The sequence below is a fragment of the Hypomesus nipponensis genome, chromosome 3, assembly GCF_054491055.1.
Source record: "Hypomesus nipponensis isolate SF chromosome 3, ASM5449105v1, whole genome shotgun sequence".
Taxonomy (NCBI): domain Eukaryota; kingdom Metazoa; phylum Chordata; class Actinopteri; order Osmeriformes; family Osmeridae; genus Hypomesus; species Hypomesus nipponensis.
Window position 1 is genome coordinate 9,856,306 of NC_140363.1, and position 19,867 is coordinate 9,876,172.

Genomic DNA, 19,867 nt, shown 5'->3' on the forward strand with positions numbered 1-19,867 from the left:
TTGTTTGTGTAAGTCGGTGTGTGTCTTGTCTGTCGGTGTGTGTGTGTGTGTGTGTGTGTGTGGGGGGGGGGGGGGGGGAAATGCTTTGAGTGTTCAGAGTTAATTGAATGCAGTGTGTATGTAGCCTGTGTGTAGCCTGCCTCTTTGTTGTCTTGCCAAGACTGCCCCCACAGAAGGCCCGACAGAGACTCCCAGCTAAGCCCATACTGTGAAAAGAAAGAAGACAAGGAGGAGAAGAAAGGAGAGGAGGGAATGGAGGAGGTGGGGAAGGGAGAGAAGGGCTTTTTGAAAATGAGAATATGACTTGTAGGAGAGCAGTAGAGAAACGCAAGGCTGGTAGGAGCGAGAGCCTTTTTGTGGAATCTCAACAGGTGGGATTAGTTGAAGAGTGAGGGATTGTAAGTATTGTATTTCAGGTTAACCACATGAGTCATCTTAAATCAGACCACCCTACGAGGGAGTATCTTTCAAGTGTTTAATCCTGTGGCTGGGCCTCAAATGTGCCAATTAGGTGCCCTCAGCACAGCATAAATTAATGGACAAACCTCAGAGTGTAAATGAACCCAATGACATTCCAATCTTTTTCCCCCTCATCTATTGTTTTTTAACAAGTGACGACTTGCCAGTGTGAGTTTGCACCGGGGCTGCCAGGGCGGTGTCGGATTCCTGGGCCCGACTTTATTTAGGCCCTGAGTACCGGCGTGTTGACAGGTTTGGCATTTGCAAGGACTTGAGAAGTGTGGGTAATTTGCTAGCGAGAGGCGTACTGATGGGAGACCGGGGGCTAATTAAGAGAGAGGATTATGGGTAAGGAACCGCCAATGAGGTGAGGAGACAAGGCTCACAGCAGCACGGTATCCATGGCATTTATGGGGTCGGATTCCTGAAATGGCACTGGAGTAGAACATCATTTACTGGATCGGAATAAATTGGAACCGTATTCTTGAATTTGTCAGTTGTTTCAGTCATTTCCATACTCATTTATCAGCTGAGGTGGCTGGGTTTAGGTTTGCAGAGGAGAATTAAAGCATGTGCACATGGATGGAGCCTTTTCACTTTCAACACCCTCCTCTCCTAACCATTAAACATCTTTACAGTCCAGACTTCAGAGTATTGAATATCAAATTAGACAACTATAATCAAATGAAATTGTTATCGTAGAGAAGCACATTCTGTTGAGGAATTTGTCATAAATGCTTTGGAATGCCTCTTTCAGGCATTTCTTACAGACTGTATGTGTCTGCGAGAGCAGGTGTGGCTGAGAGGATGACCCTGCTTTGATGGCTTACTATTAGTTAGAATTAGTTATGATGCAGTCTAACTTTTGTTCAAACCTGTCACTTCATACATGTTGTATATAATAAAACAACACTGAATCATAAATAATAAACACAGCAATTGTGAGAGAAAAGTGTCTTTTTTAATTAAAATGATTAAAAACTACATTATCCGCACACTTTACAAGCACTTAATAGAGAGTTTTGAAGAATATTAAGTGGATGAAATTCTTAAATTAACATATCAGGTGTACACTTACATGCTTTGAGCATAAAAGAAAGAAAGAGCAAAATGATTGGACATTATGGTATAACAAAATGAAGAGGAGGTTCTTTTAGAAAGAAATGTAAAAAAGCCTTGTGCTTTTGCATTTGACATACAATAAAAAATACACAACCATTTTTTCACAAGTTGCACAAGTTTTGTTTGACAGCCCATGACAATTAAACATATCTTGTCACAAAACATATCTTGTCACATAACAGAATCTAAACGTGATACTACAGGCAAAGTGAACATCTTTGGTTGTGATAAAGCCACATGTGTTTAAGATACACATGCGCTTTTTCTAGCTGCATGATTGTTACCCATAATAAATCGTTCTCCCCCAAAGGGACATATAGAGACTCAGTTGGGAAAATGAAAAGCATCCCTCTACAGGAGATCAGCATAAATCTGATTAACGTTTGATTGTCACAAATAAAATAAGGCATAGGGGTCTACTTTAGCACAACCTCCTTTTTCCTGAGCGAAAATTATTTGGAATATGTCAGTTGTTTGACATTGGCGGGGGGGGGTGTTTAATTGCCTTATGATTAAAACTTAAATTGTGTAACATATATGAGATCATCAACAGTGATGTCTATTGATGATCTATGCATCCTTAAAAAGCCCCATCTTCCATCCAATCTCTCAATAAAAGCTCTCAAGTCCAGACATCTGAAACCATGACACAAGTGACTCAGCAGGGCTCACACAAAGATGGTGGACAGCTAGTCAGACATATCAATCTTTGGTCAGGCCCGGAGCCACTGACACTAATGACCAGTAAATTACAACAGAAAGGAGAGAAATCATGACCATAAAGGCTTCAAAGATAGAGAGAAGAGTCCTGTTCACAACAAGGGCTAGTTTTTTGTTGTTATGGCAAAGATAGCCCTTGGTGTTGGTAAGATGATCCTACTTTGGTGACCCCCCCCCCCCCCGCCCACACACTTCTCAATATCTTCATCCCTACCCTTGTCTTCCTCCAGGGATAGAGGGATCATGTGGGTGACAGCATGGGAAAGACCCTCAGGACAGTGGGAACGTGCACACCCACACCTGTGGCACAGGAATGTGTGTAGCTGATGCAAGTCTGTATACATTGTCTGTGTGTGTGTGCGTGTGTGTTGGGGGGGGGGGGTTGTTGTGAAAATACACAATGGCCCATGAGAAATGTCTAAACATAGTGCAAAAAGTTATAGACTTTGAATGTTGCTCAATAAGGTGATGGGAGAGGGGGAAACCCTCAATCTAATTGGTGGAATCAATGTTGGGTGTGGTTCATAAGGAATAATGTCAAAGTTTTTAGTGCATCAAAGCTACATTGGAATACAAAATAATAACATTACAAGTTTAGTTTTTTTTCATAATTTAGAAGCAATATATTACACAAATTCCAATTTTATATTAGACAAACAAACAAAATAGCTATCAAAAAAGAAAAGAGAAAAATTGTAAATGTTTTGGGCATAAGTGAACGTTTCCTCAAATTTGGCTCAAATAAATACAAAAAGTAAACCATGTCATCCAGTTCAAACATACTAAACTAAAACAATTTTGCAGAAAAAAATGTTCAAAATAACTGCAGTATATACCCAAGAAAACAGTCCAAATAACAAAAACAACAGGAGTTGAGAAAATGTTCCTGTTTAAAAACACCTCTACTTTAGTCTCTGACATTCTTAAAAATGTCCGCCATTTTTCTACTGCATAGATACTAAATACATCAACGACAACCGGAGAGAGATAAGACAATTTCTTTATACATCTGGGTTGAGTCAGATTTACAAGGTTCTCACACAAAGGCGCCATGTGGTTACTTTAAAATGCGCATTGCTCCTGGGGTTGTTGTATCACTCTGCAAAATCTTACATTTGATTTAAGGCAATGCTTTCGTACTGTGAGAACCTTACACTCCCTTATGTGAGGAGTAATGCTCTTGACAGTTTGTCATGGATTGAGTCATCTTCATCATCGAAACCCAATATGTAACACCTAACATTAGCATCAAGAGCCAACTGCTGTTGCATATGAGTGATATCTACTGTAAGAAAGGTTCCGCTAACTTGTGGAGCAAATGTCCCCATGTCACCCCCTGATGTCCCTGGTCAATCACAGGCAGTTCAGGTAATACAGTCAATGGATGCTCTCCAGGTAACACCCAGATACGTTTGTGTCACTTTGTCATGAGGATGATGATGAGGGTAATATTGGTCTTGTCGGCTGATTGGCTGGAATATCAACTGCATTTTCTGTTCATCAGCTGCACAAATATGTTACATATTTTTTCCTCAAACTCCAAGTGTCTTTAGTAAAACGTTTTGAACCTGCTTTTCAAACTATCCTGATATATTACTATGGCTTTGTAATTGTACCATAACTTCTATTTACAGTTTGTACTCGGGTCTCTTGGGTTATTTCTGAAGAAGAATTATATTGTCTATCTGTATGGCTTTAAGAGTCTTTTGTAGAGTGTATTACCTGGCACAGGCAGCACAGGAGATACCCAAGGCTTACAAAAGAAATGGCAGACAGTAAAGGTCTTTTGGTAGAAGGCTATAAAGCGATTTGCCGGACATAAAAAGACAAACATGCAGCATTTTTGTTTCTATTTGAATGAATCTTTTGGTGAACTCCTTCTTTCCTGGTATGCCCCCTCTCTCCTGCGTTTCCTGGTGGTCTAGCTGCCAGACAGTCAATAGGGCCTCCACACAGACTCGTCCATGCGTCCAGAGGCGCCCATGGTCGTCGGGGAGTTGCTGTGGCTGCCGTCCGCCTCCACCCCCTCGCTCTGGTTGCTGAGGCCCGGGTTCATCAGGCTGTTGCCTCCGGCCGTGGCCACTGGCCCCGAGCACGAGAGCAGGCGGTTGGGGGAGCGCTCTCCCCCGGCTCCCCCCGGAGCCACCATACTGAACTGGTAGGAGCCGGAGCCAGTGCCGTAGTACAGGTGGTAGGGCGAGGTGTTGGACTGGAAGTGGCTGCTCTGGTTCTGGTTCCCCGGGTACGGCGGGGGCAAGTAGGTATGGTAGCGGGAGGAGGCCGACATGCCCGTCACGCTCAGACCCCCGATGCCAGTGGTGGATGGGTTGGCAGAGTAGGTGAAGGCCCCGGGGTAGTGCATGCGGGGGTCTGAGAAGCGGGGGTCCGTCAGCGGGGACAGGGAGGGGAAGGAGCTCCTCTGGGGGAACAGATCCGGGGTTCCTAAACAGAAGAAGAGAAACAGAATTTTGTAAGTGTGCTTGTTGGTACTGATGTCACCTCTAACACACCAATGAACACTCAAGGTAACACAAAGGTTTAAACTGGGGTTCAAACAGCCTTAAATTCCCCTCTACCAAAACTAGCAACGGCACAGGCTCCACCCTTAGCCCCTGTGCTGAGCTCAAGTTTCTTGAGATGTCCCTAGCCTTGGTCGAGCTCACTCAAAGTAATGAACTGAGACATTTTTTGGTCGGTAACAGTCATCAAGCATTGACAGTACATCAGCCCACAGCTCTGAGCACAAGAGTGGAGTTATAAGAACTCCCTGTCGGCACAGCCCTCCAGCCACCTCTGCAAAGGCAGGCTAACATACAATATTCCGGGGTTTTTTCTCCATTGGAATGAAAGGCAGGCATTGTCATAGGCTAGGGATGCTTTGTATAAACACTGACAGCTTGTTTTGCTGTTGTATAACTCCCTATAAATCCAACCAAGAGGGTAGAAACAGGAAACGATGAAGCACACTGTCACAATCAGAAAAGAGGGTGGGAGGGATGAAAAGAATTCGAGGGACCAAAGAAACAAAGCCCGAAAGACATAAAAAAAAATACAGAACGAAGGAGAAAAAGAATGGATTGTGTATTATATATCTGATACGTGCATGAGTGAAAGGCACATTGTGCGAGTGTCCCAAGCCTATCAGTGCTAACCTATCTGGAAGGGTAATCTCACAGGTAACACACTCAACCCAGATGTTCTGACTTAGATTTCACTGCACACATTCCCTAATTTATTCGACAAAAAAGGAAATGGGAATCTCGCTCCGGGGTTTGACTCTGCTGTTTCCTTCTCGGAGACTTGGCAGGAACGACTTTGTCGTTACTGTCACTAACGTATTTCCTTGAGCCAAGCAACACACCTCCCAACAGGTTCAGAGCCAAGGCATGCTAGCATGCAAACATGGCTGCTGTGACTGCTAGCATGCAGACATGGCTGCTGTGACTGCTAGCATGCAAACATGGCTGCTAGCATGCAGACATGTCTGCTGTGACTGCTAGCATGCAGACGTGGCTGCTGTGACTGTTAGCATGCAAACGTGGCTGCTGTGACTGTTAGCATGCAGACGTGGCTGCTGTGACTGCTAGCATGCAGACGTGGCTGCTGTGACTGCTAGCATGCAGACGTGGCTGCTGTGACTGCTAGCATGCAGACGTGGCTGCTGTGACTGTTTAGACAGACACACCGGGCCATGGGAGTGTGTACCCTGGTTCCTCAGCTGAGGGGCTGGTCTGGCCAGCTGCTGCATGCTGCCACCTACTGTAGTGTCTGGGACACAGAGGTGCCATTTAGGGACAAATGGGGACACAGATGGGGACGGTAAACTATGAAATCCGTATGACAGGGCCTTAGGTGTTCAGTCATGTCCATGACATTTAGCTCTAAGCAGTCTCATGAAGTAGTAAAAAGTATAATTATTTATAAAGTTTAGGCCTGTTTTTATAGTTGTTTCATTAGGCCTATCTTACTACACCAACAGTTGTTTCTCTTTGGCAGATGTCCAGGTTGCTAAGCTTGCTCCAGGGTGCCTCACTGTCAGGTATTTCAGTTTATAGCAGATGTTGACAGTTTCCTGTCATCTCCAATAATTGGCAATCAACCTTGCCTGACGTTATACTGTGTTATACTTTGCTATACTTTGCTTTACTTTTACAAATGGTTCAAAGTTAGGCCTGTTATATCTACCCCTGCATACAGTGTCAGCCTACATGTCATATTTAACACAATTCAATGTGACATTAGGTTTTCAGACCAGTGCTTAACATTTGCTTACAGGTGCATCAGCAGTTTCATTTCAGCTCTCCTACAATATTTGTTAGCTACATTGGTTCAGTTGCATCACTACTATTAGCAATATGCTAACACATTATGAGTTTTGCACCTCATTTTTTGTCGGGCTACTATTGTAGCCTTATCTGTGGTCACGCAGCTGGTTTGGACATGTACTGTTGTCTTTAACAAGCACACTGAACTAGAGGAGAGGGGCAAGGTGGGCATTAAGTATAGGTATGTTTGCTGTGGAATTTGTATTATTTCCATGTCCTGCCCTGTGCGTCAGGAGCTTGTCGAGGGAGGCTAACGATTATGGTCAACGTCAACAGATGTGAGGGCACCTCAGCACCTGCTGCTTGGAAACACACACACCTGCCTAAGGTCCTGATTTGTTTATCTGATATCTCTGTATTTGGCTTTCAAGGCTCCGTGGTGCCCACATGACTATAGTGTAAAATGTGGATTTGGATGGCAGAGAAAAGGCAGCCTGTATTGGGAAAACAGCAAGCACTTGCACGCCACAGCCCCTGAGGGGGGGAGGATGGTGAACTTGCGTGCCACAGTCTTGTTGAAATGTATTTCCCCCACGTCTGGAGAACTCGGTCCGTTTTCAGACTTGGAAAAAAAGGAAAGTAAGAAATCGGTTCCTTTGCAATTTCCATGGCCCCTGTGATGCCCCCCCCCCCCCTCTTTTTTTCAAGAACACATTTTGTAGTTTGAAATTCTCTTCTTTTTTGGATAAGGGGCGGTTGGGGGTTGGAAGGGGGTGCTGTTTCTTTTTCCAGTCTACCAGGCATCCGAGTCAGGCGGCATATCTGATTTCACGCAAAGAAAATCCAAGCCTTCAGCTGCTGTTGATTCGGGAGAAGTGGAGTCGGCCCACTAATTCCTACCGCACTCCCAAAAAGCCTTTGCTCTCTCCACCCTTCTCTCTCTCTCTCTCTCTCTATTTCTCTCTCTCTGTCTCTCTCTCTTCACTAAACATAGGCTGCAGGGTGGAGCGGGGATGTTTGGTGGGGGGGGGGTGGCGGTGCTCGATGATTCTGGCGGCTGCGGCCTGTGGCCCTCCGAGCGCACGTGCACACACACACACACACCATTTAATTGTGGCGGGTTGGAAACGCATCGGCTTAACTGCGGCGGAGGACAGACTCCTGCGTTCTGTCAGAGCAAAGCGGACTGGACACTTATCACAGCGCCGTAATGAGGCTTATACTGCGTCGCCACCTTGGACACACACCAGAGAGCCCCCACCGCCCCGCTGCTAACCCTCCCCTGCTCCACAGCCCCCTCTGGAGGACAGGGCTAGACAAACCGACCTCTCACTCACAAAACCGCAATGCTGGAATCCCTATTTTCCCCCTCAAGCATACTTTCCCTCCACTCCTCCCTCCCTCTCACGGTACCGGCTTGTGGCCTGGTTGGTACTCGTAGCCTGCCGTAGCCCCTGTGCCCAGCCACCACACATGATCTCCATTAGGCTCAGCTGAAATGTGTTGGGTAAACAGCAGGGACAGGAGAAACCCCCCTGAGGGCTAGCTGGCACCGCCTGCCCTCTGTGATGTTCCTCACTGTGAAGGGTGGCAGGGAATCAGGGCTTTTATTGAGAACACAGTGTTCCAGCTCTTTCCTCTCCTCCGTCTCCCCTCCCTTCCCTCACCCGCTCTCTCACTTTCTCTCACAGTTTAGCTGTGTCGCACCGCAGGGCGAAAGGCCTCTTCTTTCCCTCTCTCGCTCTCTTTCTGTCTCTCTCACCGGTCCACTAGTCCACAGTGAAGCGTGTAACCCAGATAGGTCAGGAGGTTTGCCTCATTTGGTTAAGGGTGAAACTGATTTTGGTTGTAAACATAAGGTGCGCGCTGAAGCTGTGTGTGTGTGGAGGATTAGGTGAAGGGGGGAGGGGGGGGCATTGGAGGGGATGCAAAATGCAGGCGCTCACCTGTTAAATGTTTACTCAGGCTAGATGCAAACTGAAATGGAATGGTGTTCCATGCAAATGGACTGGAGGGGGGCGGGGCTATCCTCACTGTGGCCACACTGGGCTCAGAGCGAGCGAGGGCTGGTGAGAGAGGACGACAGATCTCTTCTCCAGTTGTCACATATCTAACCCCTCAGACCACAGCAGGAAAAAGAGGCAATTTTCCACCAGTCTGTTTTTAAAGACAAGGGCTGGATACTTTCATAAATACTGAATGAATACAATACTTATTTCACAAAGAAAAGTCTCTATAAATGAGAACTTCTCAATACTTTTATTTTGGGAGAAAAAAAAAGAAAACAGAGTGTCGGGGCTCGGCAGAGAGATTGGCGCGGTACAATAACGCCAAGTGGATAATCACCCTCCTCCCACAAGCCGATGAATCGGAGACCCAAATGAACACAAATGGTGTTTATGTAAGCACCCGGGCTTTGGTGGGTCCAGTGTCGTGTCTCATGCAAATAACCACCACCTCTTACCGTGGCTTCTAGGACCTGGTAAGCCGGCGCGGTCACCATCCACATAGCTCACCACTATCAGCACTGCCCAGAGGGACTTTGCATGGGCTCTATCTTTCCCTGGCAAACACAAGCATAGGCAATGTGTTTGTGATGATAAAAAGCTGGGATTTTCCTAATGCATCAACGAACTTGATGTGATGAATCTCTTTCGATTTGTTAACTAAATCATCTTGCTATGAAACCCCAGGGAGACTTTGCACACTGACACTGTGAAGCTATGAGCTACCTTGTGCAACCCAGGTGGCATGTTCACTGATATGACTGTACATTCTATAGCTGCCTATCTCTTTTCTGTGTGGAAAATAGTTGAAATGTCACCCCTCTGACTGGTACCAATCAAATGTCAATCCAGCATTTTTCACACTGTGGTGAATATCTTGCTCTTCAGTGAATATCTGGCTGGCGGACATTTTGTCTGAGCAGTGTCATGAGTAAACATGTCAGTCCGGTGCATTCTGCCTCCCACTGCTAAGAGCTGTTAGGAGATGCAGCTTTGGGAAACTGCCGTGATGTTGATGGAAATATTTAACACCCTGATTTCTGGCCAGAGGCAAACCGTTTTTCAAATACATGGGTGGAGAATGAGAATTCTTAGCGAGCCCAATAAATAAGTCATCACTCTGTGTGTGTGTGTGTGTGTGTGTGTGAGAGAGAGACTGAGAGAGATACAGAGCAACAAGGGTATGAACAGGTGAGTCAGTAGGTCTTCTGTACTGTGGTGGATTATGGGAGGTGCGACAGAGGGATTTGTGCAGCAGACCTGATTGCCAAATAATCAGGGATAGAAGGAGTGAGGGAGTGAGACTGAGAAGGGGTTTCTTGGTATGGCCAACATGCAGAACCCTGAAGGCAAAACTTTAACATTTGAAAAAACGCATGCTCCTGACAATGTCGCAATGCGGGGAACACCCATCGGCGCCTGCAATACCCGCTCCACCACTCTCATAACTTAATTATCATCGGAACCCATCAATAGGATGATGGATTGACTTGGAAGAGTCCTTAGCTGCTCCAGACAATTGCATGATGCACCGCGCCATTTGCCTAGTATGAACTTGGCTGGGCTGATGTGGTGAACACAGGCCAAGTCTCCTCAATCTTTCCTCTGTACTTTTCATGTCTACTTTCTCAGTCTAGTAATTATGGCGATCTCTTATGGTCGTCCCCACCCCCAGCATGCTTGGGGGTTATGATTAAGCCTCAGAAACGAACAAACGCCGCCTGGAAACCCCTTTTCTCATGACACACACACACGCACACACACGCACATGCACACACACACACATGCACACCCTCACGCATGTGGACGGCATCTCACACTCACATACCACTCAGGGTCATATAAGTAGAGAATGAGTTTAAGGCGTTTCATTCCTGATTTTGTGAGCGGAGTGAGGAACGAAGAGAGAGAGGCCAGCCTGGGTAGGCACAGTGAGAGGGGGGGAGAGAGACACGACAGTGAAGAGCTGGACGTGGTTCAGGGGGGGAGAGAGACACGACAGTGAAGAGCTGGACGTGGTTCAGGGGGGAGAGAGACACGACAGTGAAGAGCTGGACGTGGTTCAGGGGGGAGAGAGACACGACAGTGAAGAGCTGGACGTGGTTCAGGGGGGGAGAGAGACACGACAGTGAAGAGCTGGACGTGGTTCGGGGGGGGAGGTGACCTACCTGACCAGGGTCGGAGATCGTCCTCCACCTTGCAGGTCTTCAGAGTAGGGGTGTCCATCTGCTCCGACCACAGAGCTGCAACACAGAGACGCGCCCATTTTAGCTGCTTCTCTTGGAGCACAAATTGGCGTGTATTCCAACACTTGTCCTAGCAAGTTTAGCAAGCTATGTAACTGACTAGTATGTAAATTGGTATTTCAAAAGTACCAAGAAAAGTTTTGGTGGGGGATGGTGCACCCGTATGACATGGACTTAAGTCAAGACCTCAGCTTTGCAAGTTATGCTATGTACAGTATGTCAGTGGCTTCTACAAGCTCTGCACCATCTCAGCACATGAGGAAACATAAGCCAGCGCCTTGTCAGAGGCATCAGACATCTGGTGGTTTGGAGGGCTGTCTACCTGTGACAGCAGTGCCTCCACTGACCTGACAGGCTGGGGGGGGGGGGGGGGGGGGGGGGGGGGGGGGGGGGGGGGGTTCTCACAGGAGTGAGAGAGGTCTTGGGAAAACATGTTTGATGGGCACAGAGAGGATATTTTGGGGTCTTTCAGGTGGGGCCTGGGGTGGAGTGAGAGGTGGAGGAAAGGGGGGGTGGGCCGAGGAGGCCTCTCGAGGTGCCAGGCCTTTGTTGGCCTGTTCAGTCGGGCTGTCAGAGATGGAGGGAGGGAGCAGGAGTACTGGCCCAGCTCGTGGGACCCAGGTTCACACTCCACGGCCACACCACAGCTGGCTGACAATTTGACATGCAAATAGTGGCTGTTTGCTCCCGGTCTGAGACGCTGCACTTGTTACAAGCCAACCTGCACAAACCACTGTGGACAAGGGTGGCCTCAAATCACACACACAAGCGCACACACACACACACACACTCTATACTCCAACTAGATTTAGCGCACATGTACTAGACGTACCGACCAACAAGGAAAAGGTTTGAACTGAAATCCTTATCTTCCTCCAAAAACAGGTTTTTCACATGTTTTGGCCTCAGCTTAGTTTTTTTTTTACTGACAAAATATGATCCAACGTCCTCTCATGTTGCCTGGACACAACATGGTAGTGGAACTCCACCCTAAGCCTCAGCTGTCGGGTTGGAGGCTGGTGGCGAGGGAGGTGAGGGGGTTTGGAGATTGGTCGTGGAGGGTGTGGGGGAGGTGTTCACCTATAGCCACACCGGGGGCTTAGCAGAGAGCTGTTGTGGCCCCCAGAGCTCCTCCAACTTCCTCTCCAAAGTCCCGCATCAGCACTCTGTTGCTGAGAGAGTCCTTGCCTCGCCTTTACAATGGCAAATTCTTACACATAAATGGCTTCATTCAGAAAGGGGGCTTGCAAGCAGCTGGTGCGATCGGCACAAGAAAATAAACATTTCCTTCAAATATTTTGATTGGCCGACGGACAAGCTCAATACCGGCGGCACAGATTACTCCTGTTAACAGGAAGGCCGGCCCCTGGGTGGGGCTAGAGATTGGGGAAATGGGGCAGGGGGAGCTGAGGAAAGGGGGACGGACAAATGGCCGCGTCACTGTGTAGCTTTTGGGCGGTGCCCGCGTGGTCCAGGAGGACACAAATAAACAGGACGCTAGTGGTTGCAGTGTATCGTGGGAAGATGAAAGCACCGCCGGTGGGACGTCAAGATGGCGTCTGCCCTCGTGAGGGGTGGATGGGGTGGGGGGGGGGTGGGTAGGGTGTCCGACAGCGCCTGCCTGCGAGACATGTAACGCGCCGGGCAAAATGAAGCGTGTCATTGAGACACAGTGAATGCCGGGCCTTGTGCTGGCTTCCTGTTTCGCTTAGGCCCTGGGCGTCGCGACGGAGAGAATGTGAGGGAGAGAGAGAGAGAGAGAGAAAGACGCCAGCGAAGAGGAAGGGAGAGAGAGAGCAAGCGTGTTTGAGAGTGGAGGAACACGGCCTTGGCTCAGCTATGTGGGACATTTGATATGTCTTTTGAGTCCTCACTTATAACATGAGCAAAAACAAACACGACGGCTGAAAAATCCTATGTTCTATTTGAACACTCCCCCCCCCCCTTCCCCAGACTCAATAGGGACTGTTCATGGCACACATGTAGTTTCAGTAATTGCTGAAATGTAAAACTCGACCAGACTCTGATGTGAAATTATAACTAACACAAACAGTGGAGTCTGGTAAAAAAAAGAAAAAATAAGAAACTTGCTCTCACTTCTGTTTTTCTTCCCCCCCCCCCCTAAAGGAGGTAGCTTCAAAAGAGAATAGATGTTCACTGAGGAACAAAAACATTTTCAGTTTGAATTATTCATACGAGGGTTACTCGAAGAGAGTAACCACAAGTGAAGCTTTTAGGCACCATAACAAATAAACTCCATTGGCATATTATGTAAATAAAAGCCTGAAAGAAGTAAAACAATCTTTTAACTCTGGTCTGGATTCCTGCTCTTATAGGTTGCCTTTGGCCGTGGAGTGACTTTCCTGTACGGATTTGGCATGGACCAGCATGCATTGCTGCCCATCTGAACTTTGGAGTAGCAAGTAGCAAGCTACAGTAGCAAGCCTTAACATCGTCTACTTACCAGAAATCAACTTGATGATCTACCAGCCAAACCATACTAACACAGCAAAGGTGTGTGTGTGTGTGTGTGTGTGTGTGGAACATGGGCTCTCTCCTTTACTGCCAGTAGGCTAATGTGAAGTAAACTGTGGTCACTGTGGACAAGGAAGAAAGGGGTGTGTGTGTGTGTGTGGGGGGGGTTATTGATTTCTAGGTCTGTCTGACTCGACTCACAGTCCCAATGTGCCATTGTTACTGGGACAGCTGTTTACACATGCAACACGGTGCAGTGACACAGCATGTATTTGGAGTGTGCGGCCTAACCACATGCTTCTGGGTGGTTTCGTACCATGACCCCCAGGACTGCAGCATCCTGGCAGGCAGACAAGTCTACAGAGGCCTCCCTGAGCCCTATCAGGGAGGAGACCCAGAGATCCACAGAGACATAGTGTTGGGGCTAGTATTTGATGACCTCCTCCACTAGCATGGCCTCGAATGGACCATATCAGGGCATGAGTGTTACTGAAACCAGTGTGTTTGATTGCAGGTACTTATCACCCGTAGAGTAGCTTAGCGCGCAGACACACGCCCAGAGCCAGGGGAGAAAGACAAACATCATTTTTTGGGGGGCCCTCATCAAAGCAAGGAGTGCTTGACTGGATGGCGGCAAGTTATGCCAGTATCTGATATTGGTCTTCGCTGAGGAACACAGGTGTTGGAACAAATAGCATGTTAAATGATACCACCTCAAAAGGCCCAGGATTTCTTTTGGGGATGATTAAATTGCTGCTGTCATCTCTGCGCTTTCCTTCTTTTTTTCTTCTTCTTAACACACGTTCAAGTTGAAAGAGTCGTTTTGGTCTCGGCTGGGTCTTAGATTGTGAGCCAGGGGCCTGTTTAGTTTTGTCTGCCTCTTTAGAGGAGAAGAAAACGAGTCTTCAGGATCATTTCTGGAGATTCTCTCGTCGAAGAATGTACATCGTTTCCTTCTCTTTTCTCAGCCTACCCGGCACACGCTGGTATGAACGTATGAGTACGTGTTGATATGTCGCCGCTACTTATGAGATGACATTCTTTGAATGTCAGGGGTAACATTTTTGTCTTTCTTTTTTTTCCCAACACATACGCACATCACTTGACGTTAAGGAAACAAGAGTAACAATTTGGGGCCTTTATGTCTGTGTGTCAGATATGCTTGACTGCACTGACAGAAACACACACAGCTCCCCCCCCACACACAAACACCCCCCCACCCACGCACCCTCACTCTGCCCTCATGGAGGATCATTCCCCGGGTCTAGCAGGCTCACCTGTAGCCTCGGCTGAATGAAAACAAGAGGTGAGCACAGCGTCTGCCAGCATGCTGGAGTCCTGTCGCTGCATGCACTGTAATGAGCTCTTAATTACTCTGTCTGTCTGGGCCACTGGCACAGCTTGCAACACTGGCACGTAACGTTGGGTGTGTGTCTGTCTGTGTGTTTAAGCTCGCGTTGTTTCTGTGTGCAGTATGTGTGAGGTACTCGTTCCTGTCCCTGTGTGTGTGTGTGTGTGTGTGTGTCAGGATCCAGAGCAGTGTCTCGAAAGTTTAGTCCTCCTCTTGTTGACAACTAAACTCAGACACTATTTCATGGTTCAGACTGCAACATGAAGCAAGGGGCTTTAGCCAGAGATGACATTGTATTTTCCCCATCTATCCATCTTTACAAGACAGATAATGGAAAGCTCTTTTGCAACAGGCAAGACAGGAATCCATTTAATTATAACGTGTTGACTGACGGTCTATCACTCTTGCGAATCTCAAACAAACAGCTTGGTCTTAAATTAATCTAGAAAATACAACTTTGCCTCCCCATACTGCCAAAATCGGAGGTGTGTGCGGTGTTGATATGTAAATACCTCTGTGTGTCTGCGATGGAGGATTTAATACACGAGAGACTATTTGGGTTTTGAGCTGAGGGTCGTGTTAGAGTGTTGTTTGGGTGTGAGGGGCTATATATACATGGATGTGCTCAGTGGTGTGTGTCATGGCGGTGGTGGATGGGTTTATCTGTGTAAACGAGGAGAGCAGAGGAGAGGGGTGAAAAACAGCTCCAATGTTATTTAATTATTTTAGCGTGGTTTGCCCTGAAGACAGGTAGTCAGGACGGTAATGCCAGAGATTAAGCTGTGTGGTTTTCGAAGGCACCGCCCCTTACGAACACACACACAGGCGGGTGGATACACACCAAACACACCACACACACACCTCAAAGAGGGCCCGCGGTCTTTGGCGGCTGTTGTGTGGAATCAGTGTGAATCTCTACGCCTCTCAACCCTGGCGGCTCCCAGCCACATTAACGTGTTGTGTCTGGAAGAGTGTGTGTGTGCATTTTCTGTGTGTGTGTGTTTCGGTATATCTGTCACTGTGTGTGTTGCAACAGTGCAGGTCTTTGAGCCCTGGCAGGTCCATAAAGCATTACTCCTGCCTTAATCCTGCTAGGCCGAGCAGACAAGAGCCATACATACAGGCTCTCTCCATCTGCCATGACAGCGTTTGCCTGTAGGCCTCTGCTACCAGACCAGAACTAGTCTCTGGTATTAACCAAGCCCTTCTGGATTATCCTCTGAGCAAGCCTTTTAATCTAACACCAAGATAACTTGGTCAGTGTGCAGGAACACACACTGTTGGAACACCACATAAAAGTACAAAAGAAATCATGGACAACATGCTCCCGCCACACGTTGTCAGAACGCCAGCTGTTTGCTCTCGGCGGAACCTCAGCGATGCTTATCTCAAAATGGCCGACGCGTTCCGTGCGGGTAATACATTGTTTGGAGGAGTAACATCAACATCACATCAGCACTACTGGCTGTGAGGCAGATGAGGGGTGAGGACACAGTGGAGATTCCCCTCTCTCTCTCCTCCCTGTCATCGAAGATAGGCCCACACACATGGTGACTCTGCACAGCACAAGGCCACAGAACCGTACTGTGAAGAACACACAGATAGACCTAGCTGAACAGTCCCAAACAAGACCTTTGTACTCTCACAACAGACTGATATGGGGAGAAAAAGAGGGCCTCTTTAACTAGAAATGAGCTTCCCTATCAGCCATTTATACCCTTGTCCCGCATGAGAACTAAAGAGTGGGTGGGAGCTGTAGATGTATTTGTGTGTAGGTGTTTGTGTGTGTGTGTGTTTGTGTGCGTGTGTTTTGTCTGCAAACTCCCAGACATGCCATCACGTACAGAGGCACTGACATATGTCTGAGAGTGGACACTCATCCTCACTCCAGCCTCCGCCCACACACACACACACACACACACACACGCACGCACAGACACTCTCTCGCTTTCTTTTTTACAGTCTATGTCGCACAAACAAGCACACACTCTCTCCTTTTCTCTCTTGTCCGTCCTCTCTCTCTCTCTCTCTCTCTCTCTCTCTCTCTCTCTCTGTCTCTCTCTCTCTCTCTCACACACACCACACCCACACCCACATCCCCCTCCTCCCCCCCTCCATGGTGCCTTGGCTGCAGTTATCCCCTGTAAGGCTGCTCTGAGAGTGACGTGATGGCCCAGCTAACGGGTGCCTGCTACATTCCTGAGGCTGTAGTGTGGCGTGGTCCGCCCTGGCCGCAGCCCCTGCATGCCACCTGGCCCCACACTGGACCCTGCATGCCACCTGGCCCCACACTGGACCCTGCATGCCACCGCCCCTGAGCCCCGCCGACGCAGGGCGTCTGGGGACAGAGCCTTCGCTGGCTGCTTTGTAGTCTTCCAGTAAATGCACCCTCCCCCAGGTCTAACACACTGCTATCAGCAGGTCCTGCTGGGCAAGGCACAGTCGGGCCTTATGGTACAGCCAGGTCCTCGCTCGCTTACACTGACCACAGGCAGTACGGTGTGCGTACGGTTGGCTTGGTAGTAGACCTGACTCATAACATCCTCTGTGATTCCATCATTGAGATGTTGAAACACCTTCCATGGTCCATCACTGGACATAGGTAGTAGTGGTAGTCTCTGAGATGTGTAACTTTAAAGACAATGTGGGTGTGGGTGTGTGTGTGTGTGTGTCCTACCTATCTGGGACTGTGTGGAGGAGCTTAGGCCCTGGTGGATGGGCCGGGGATTGGTGTTCCCTGGGCCCATCCTCAGGCCCGCACGCTGGTATCTCTCAATCTCACTGAGCCGGTCAGAGAATTGCATCTTCTGAGGGTCCTCCATCTTCACTCTGTGTCCTGGAGGAGGGGGCGGGGGAGGGAGGAGGTAGAAGGTGAGGGAGAAGGAAAGGGGGGGGAGGATAGAGAGAGACAAGAGGTGGAGGAGGAAGGGGAAAGGGGGATAAGGGGAGAGAGAGAGAGCAGGAGGGAAAGAGAAAGAGAGGAGCCAAGTTACCACCTACACTGACGGGAAGAACATGGCACCTAATGATATTTCCACTGCAATACTGAAAGTGTAAAAATAGCAAAAATAATAACACATTCATTCACTTGTGCAAGTTCTGCTGTCATATATTTGCTTTTTCTTTCAGTCCTGTGAGAGTCTGTATGGAGGGAACCTTCGAAAAGGTAGTCTGCATTCTATTTTGAACTCAAATTGTAATTAGTGGGGAAATTACTGTCAAAGCTATGAATATCTCCCCTGTTACACACAGATTTTAACTCCAAAATAGAATCATTCTCATTATTATTATTATTAGGTTGACAAGCCTTTGATTCCATGGCTCTGTTGCAGTTTGTTCTTTAATTGGAGGAGATTACTTCACATACTACACACACACACAGACACACACACACACACACACACAAATGCTGTCTGACCCTGCATTTACTCAGAAGGAAACACCCAGCCATATTTTCCAAACTGAAGGACTCATCTGTCTGTGTGTGTCTGTGTGTGTCTGTGTGTGTCTGTGCACATGCTAAGAACAAATCTCACACATCTTATTCTCACCAAAACAGACAAAGGAAATCACTCAAGCCCTTATCACTTAGATACCTCATCCAGGGAAAAGGAGGAAGAAAACCTTTTACATGTGGACACCCGCACACACAATCACACAAACCACACACAAAGTACATGTGAACACACATAACTGTCCAACGTGAGTCCGGATGAGGTTTTAATGGAAGAGTGGGTTGTAATGTAACTAGCTGTGCACCAGCATGGAGGCACATGTATACATTCTGTGGTTTCTGCCCTGGCATCTCCGTTGGGCAGCCTAATGTGAAGTAATGGCTGGATTTGAATATTTTATCAGTATATAAAGAGGGCTAGCCAAGCGACTGATATGGACTCTCTCTCTCCTCTGACCCATGGGCAATATATCTCTCCTCCGAGTTGACCCCTGGGTAATGTTTGTTCCCGTTTACCGCTCTGTCCATTTGGTAGCCATCACTCCCTTTTCCCTTTATGTACAATATAGAATTATCCGTGTGTGTGTGCGTGTGTGTGTGTGTGCGCACACAGAGGTGGACTGAGCTTGAGGAGAAATGTAATATCTGTCTAGACTGGGACACACCGAAATCACTGACAGCCTTAACTCTCTTACACACAAGCTGACTATTCCCTATACACTCACAGTCAAGTAAACACCCTTTTGCAGTGTGTGTGTGTGTGTGTTTGGGTGGTATGAGTAATCAGTCTCCGGTAAGACACTGTTGGGAGTTTGTTAGCTCTTCCCGTGTCAGAAGTGGGACGTGAGAAACTCAAAGGTCACCGGGTGACATACTGCCTGCCTGTCCACACCCTCTTGCCTTAACACAGGGAAACCAACTTTAGAAACACACGCAGATCTTGTTCTTCACACTCTGATAAGGAGGGCCAACCACCTCCTCATCTTGTTCCGCAACCACACGCGCACACACGCGCACACACACACACACACACACACACACACACGCGCACACACTGGCTCCATCGTCTGTACAGACACTGTGGCTACTGTGTGTCTCAGTCCAGAGCAATGGAGGCCAGAGGACCAGCCTGCAAGCCCAGCCCAGCCCTACACTGTATGTGTGTCCTGGTGTAGTTAATAAGAGATTTACACCACCTCAAACATCTGACATCCAGGAAATGATACATCCCACCACTGGTGGAGAGAAAAAGACGAGGAAAATGGATAATTGGGCAGTTTCTTTCTGGCCCTCGGTGGTCTGGGATGAATTGGCTGGCTCTTTGGGGATGAAAGTGATCATACTGCCTCCCAGAAACACACACACACACACACTCCATGTGCACACACGTACATAGACAACCTCACAGACACACAAATGAATAAACACACAGCAGTGGATCCCATGGCTGGGGTCCAGCTGGCATGGTGTGTGTGTGTGTGTGTGTGTGGGGACAGACTGTTCAGTCCTACCAGTAGGGGCTTTGGCGGGCCATTAGAGAGAAGCATGGGAGCAGAGGCTTCATTAGAGCAGGCCTGGAGCTCTAACCCAGGCCAAGTCACTGTTAACACCACTAATCAACCGAGATTCCATCCTTTTTCTCTTCCTCCTCTTTCATTCTCTTTCTCTCTCTCTCTCTCTCTCTCTCTCTCTCTCTCTCTCTCTCTCTCTCTCTCTCTCTCTCTCGCCTCTTTATATAAGACTTGCCCCTCAACAGTCCCATCTGGAAT

The 19,867-nt window shown here is 47.9% G+C and overlaps 1 protein-coding gene across 2 annotated transcripts in view; it reads right to left on the reverse strand.

The window, feature by feature from the left end:
* Positions 1-1,417: 1,417 nt before the first annotated feature.
* runx3 (RUNX family transcription factor 3) overlaps positions 1,418-19,867 on the reverse strand; it is a 31,051-nt gene continuing 12,601 nt past the window's right edge. Inside the window, exons 4-6 of one of the 2 annotated variants that reach the window (XM_084675383.1) lie at positions 17,322-17,480; positions 10,741-10,815; positions 1,418-4,743 (exon numbers count right to left, since the gene is read on the reverse strand). In XM_084675383.1, coding sequence (XP_084531509.1) covers positions 4,238-4,743; positions 10,741-10,815; positions 17,322-17,480 — 740 coding nt within the window. In that variant the 3' untranslated portion in view covers positions 1,418-4,237. The remainder of the gene's footprint in view (positions 4,744-10,740; positions 10,816-17,321; positions 17,481-19,867) is intronic. The other variant, XM_084675384.1, reaches the window with a different exon arrangement.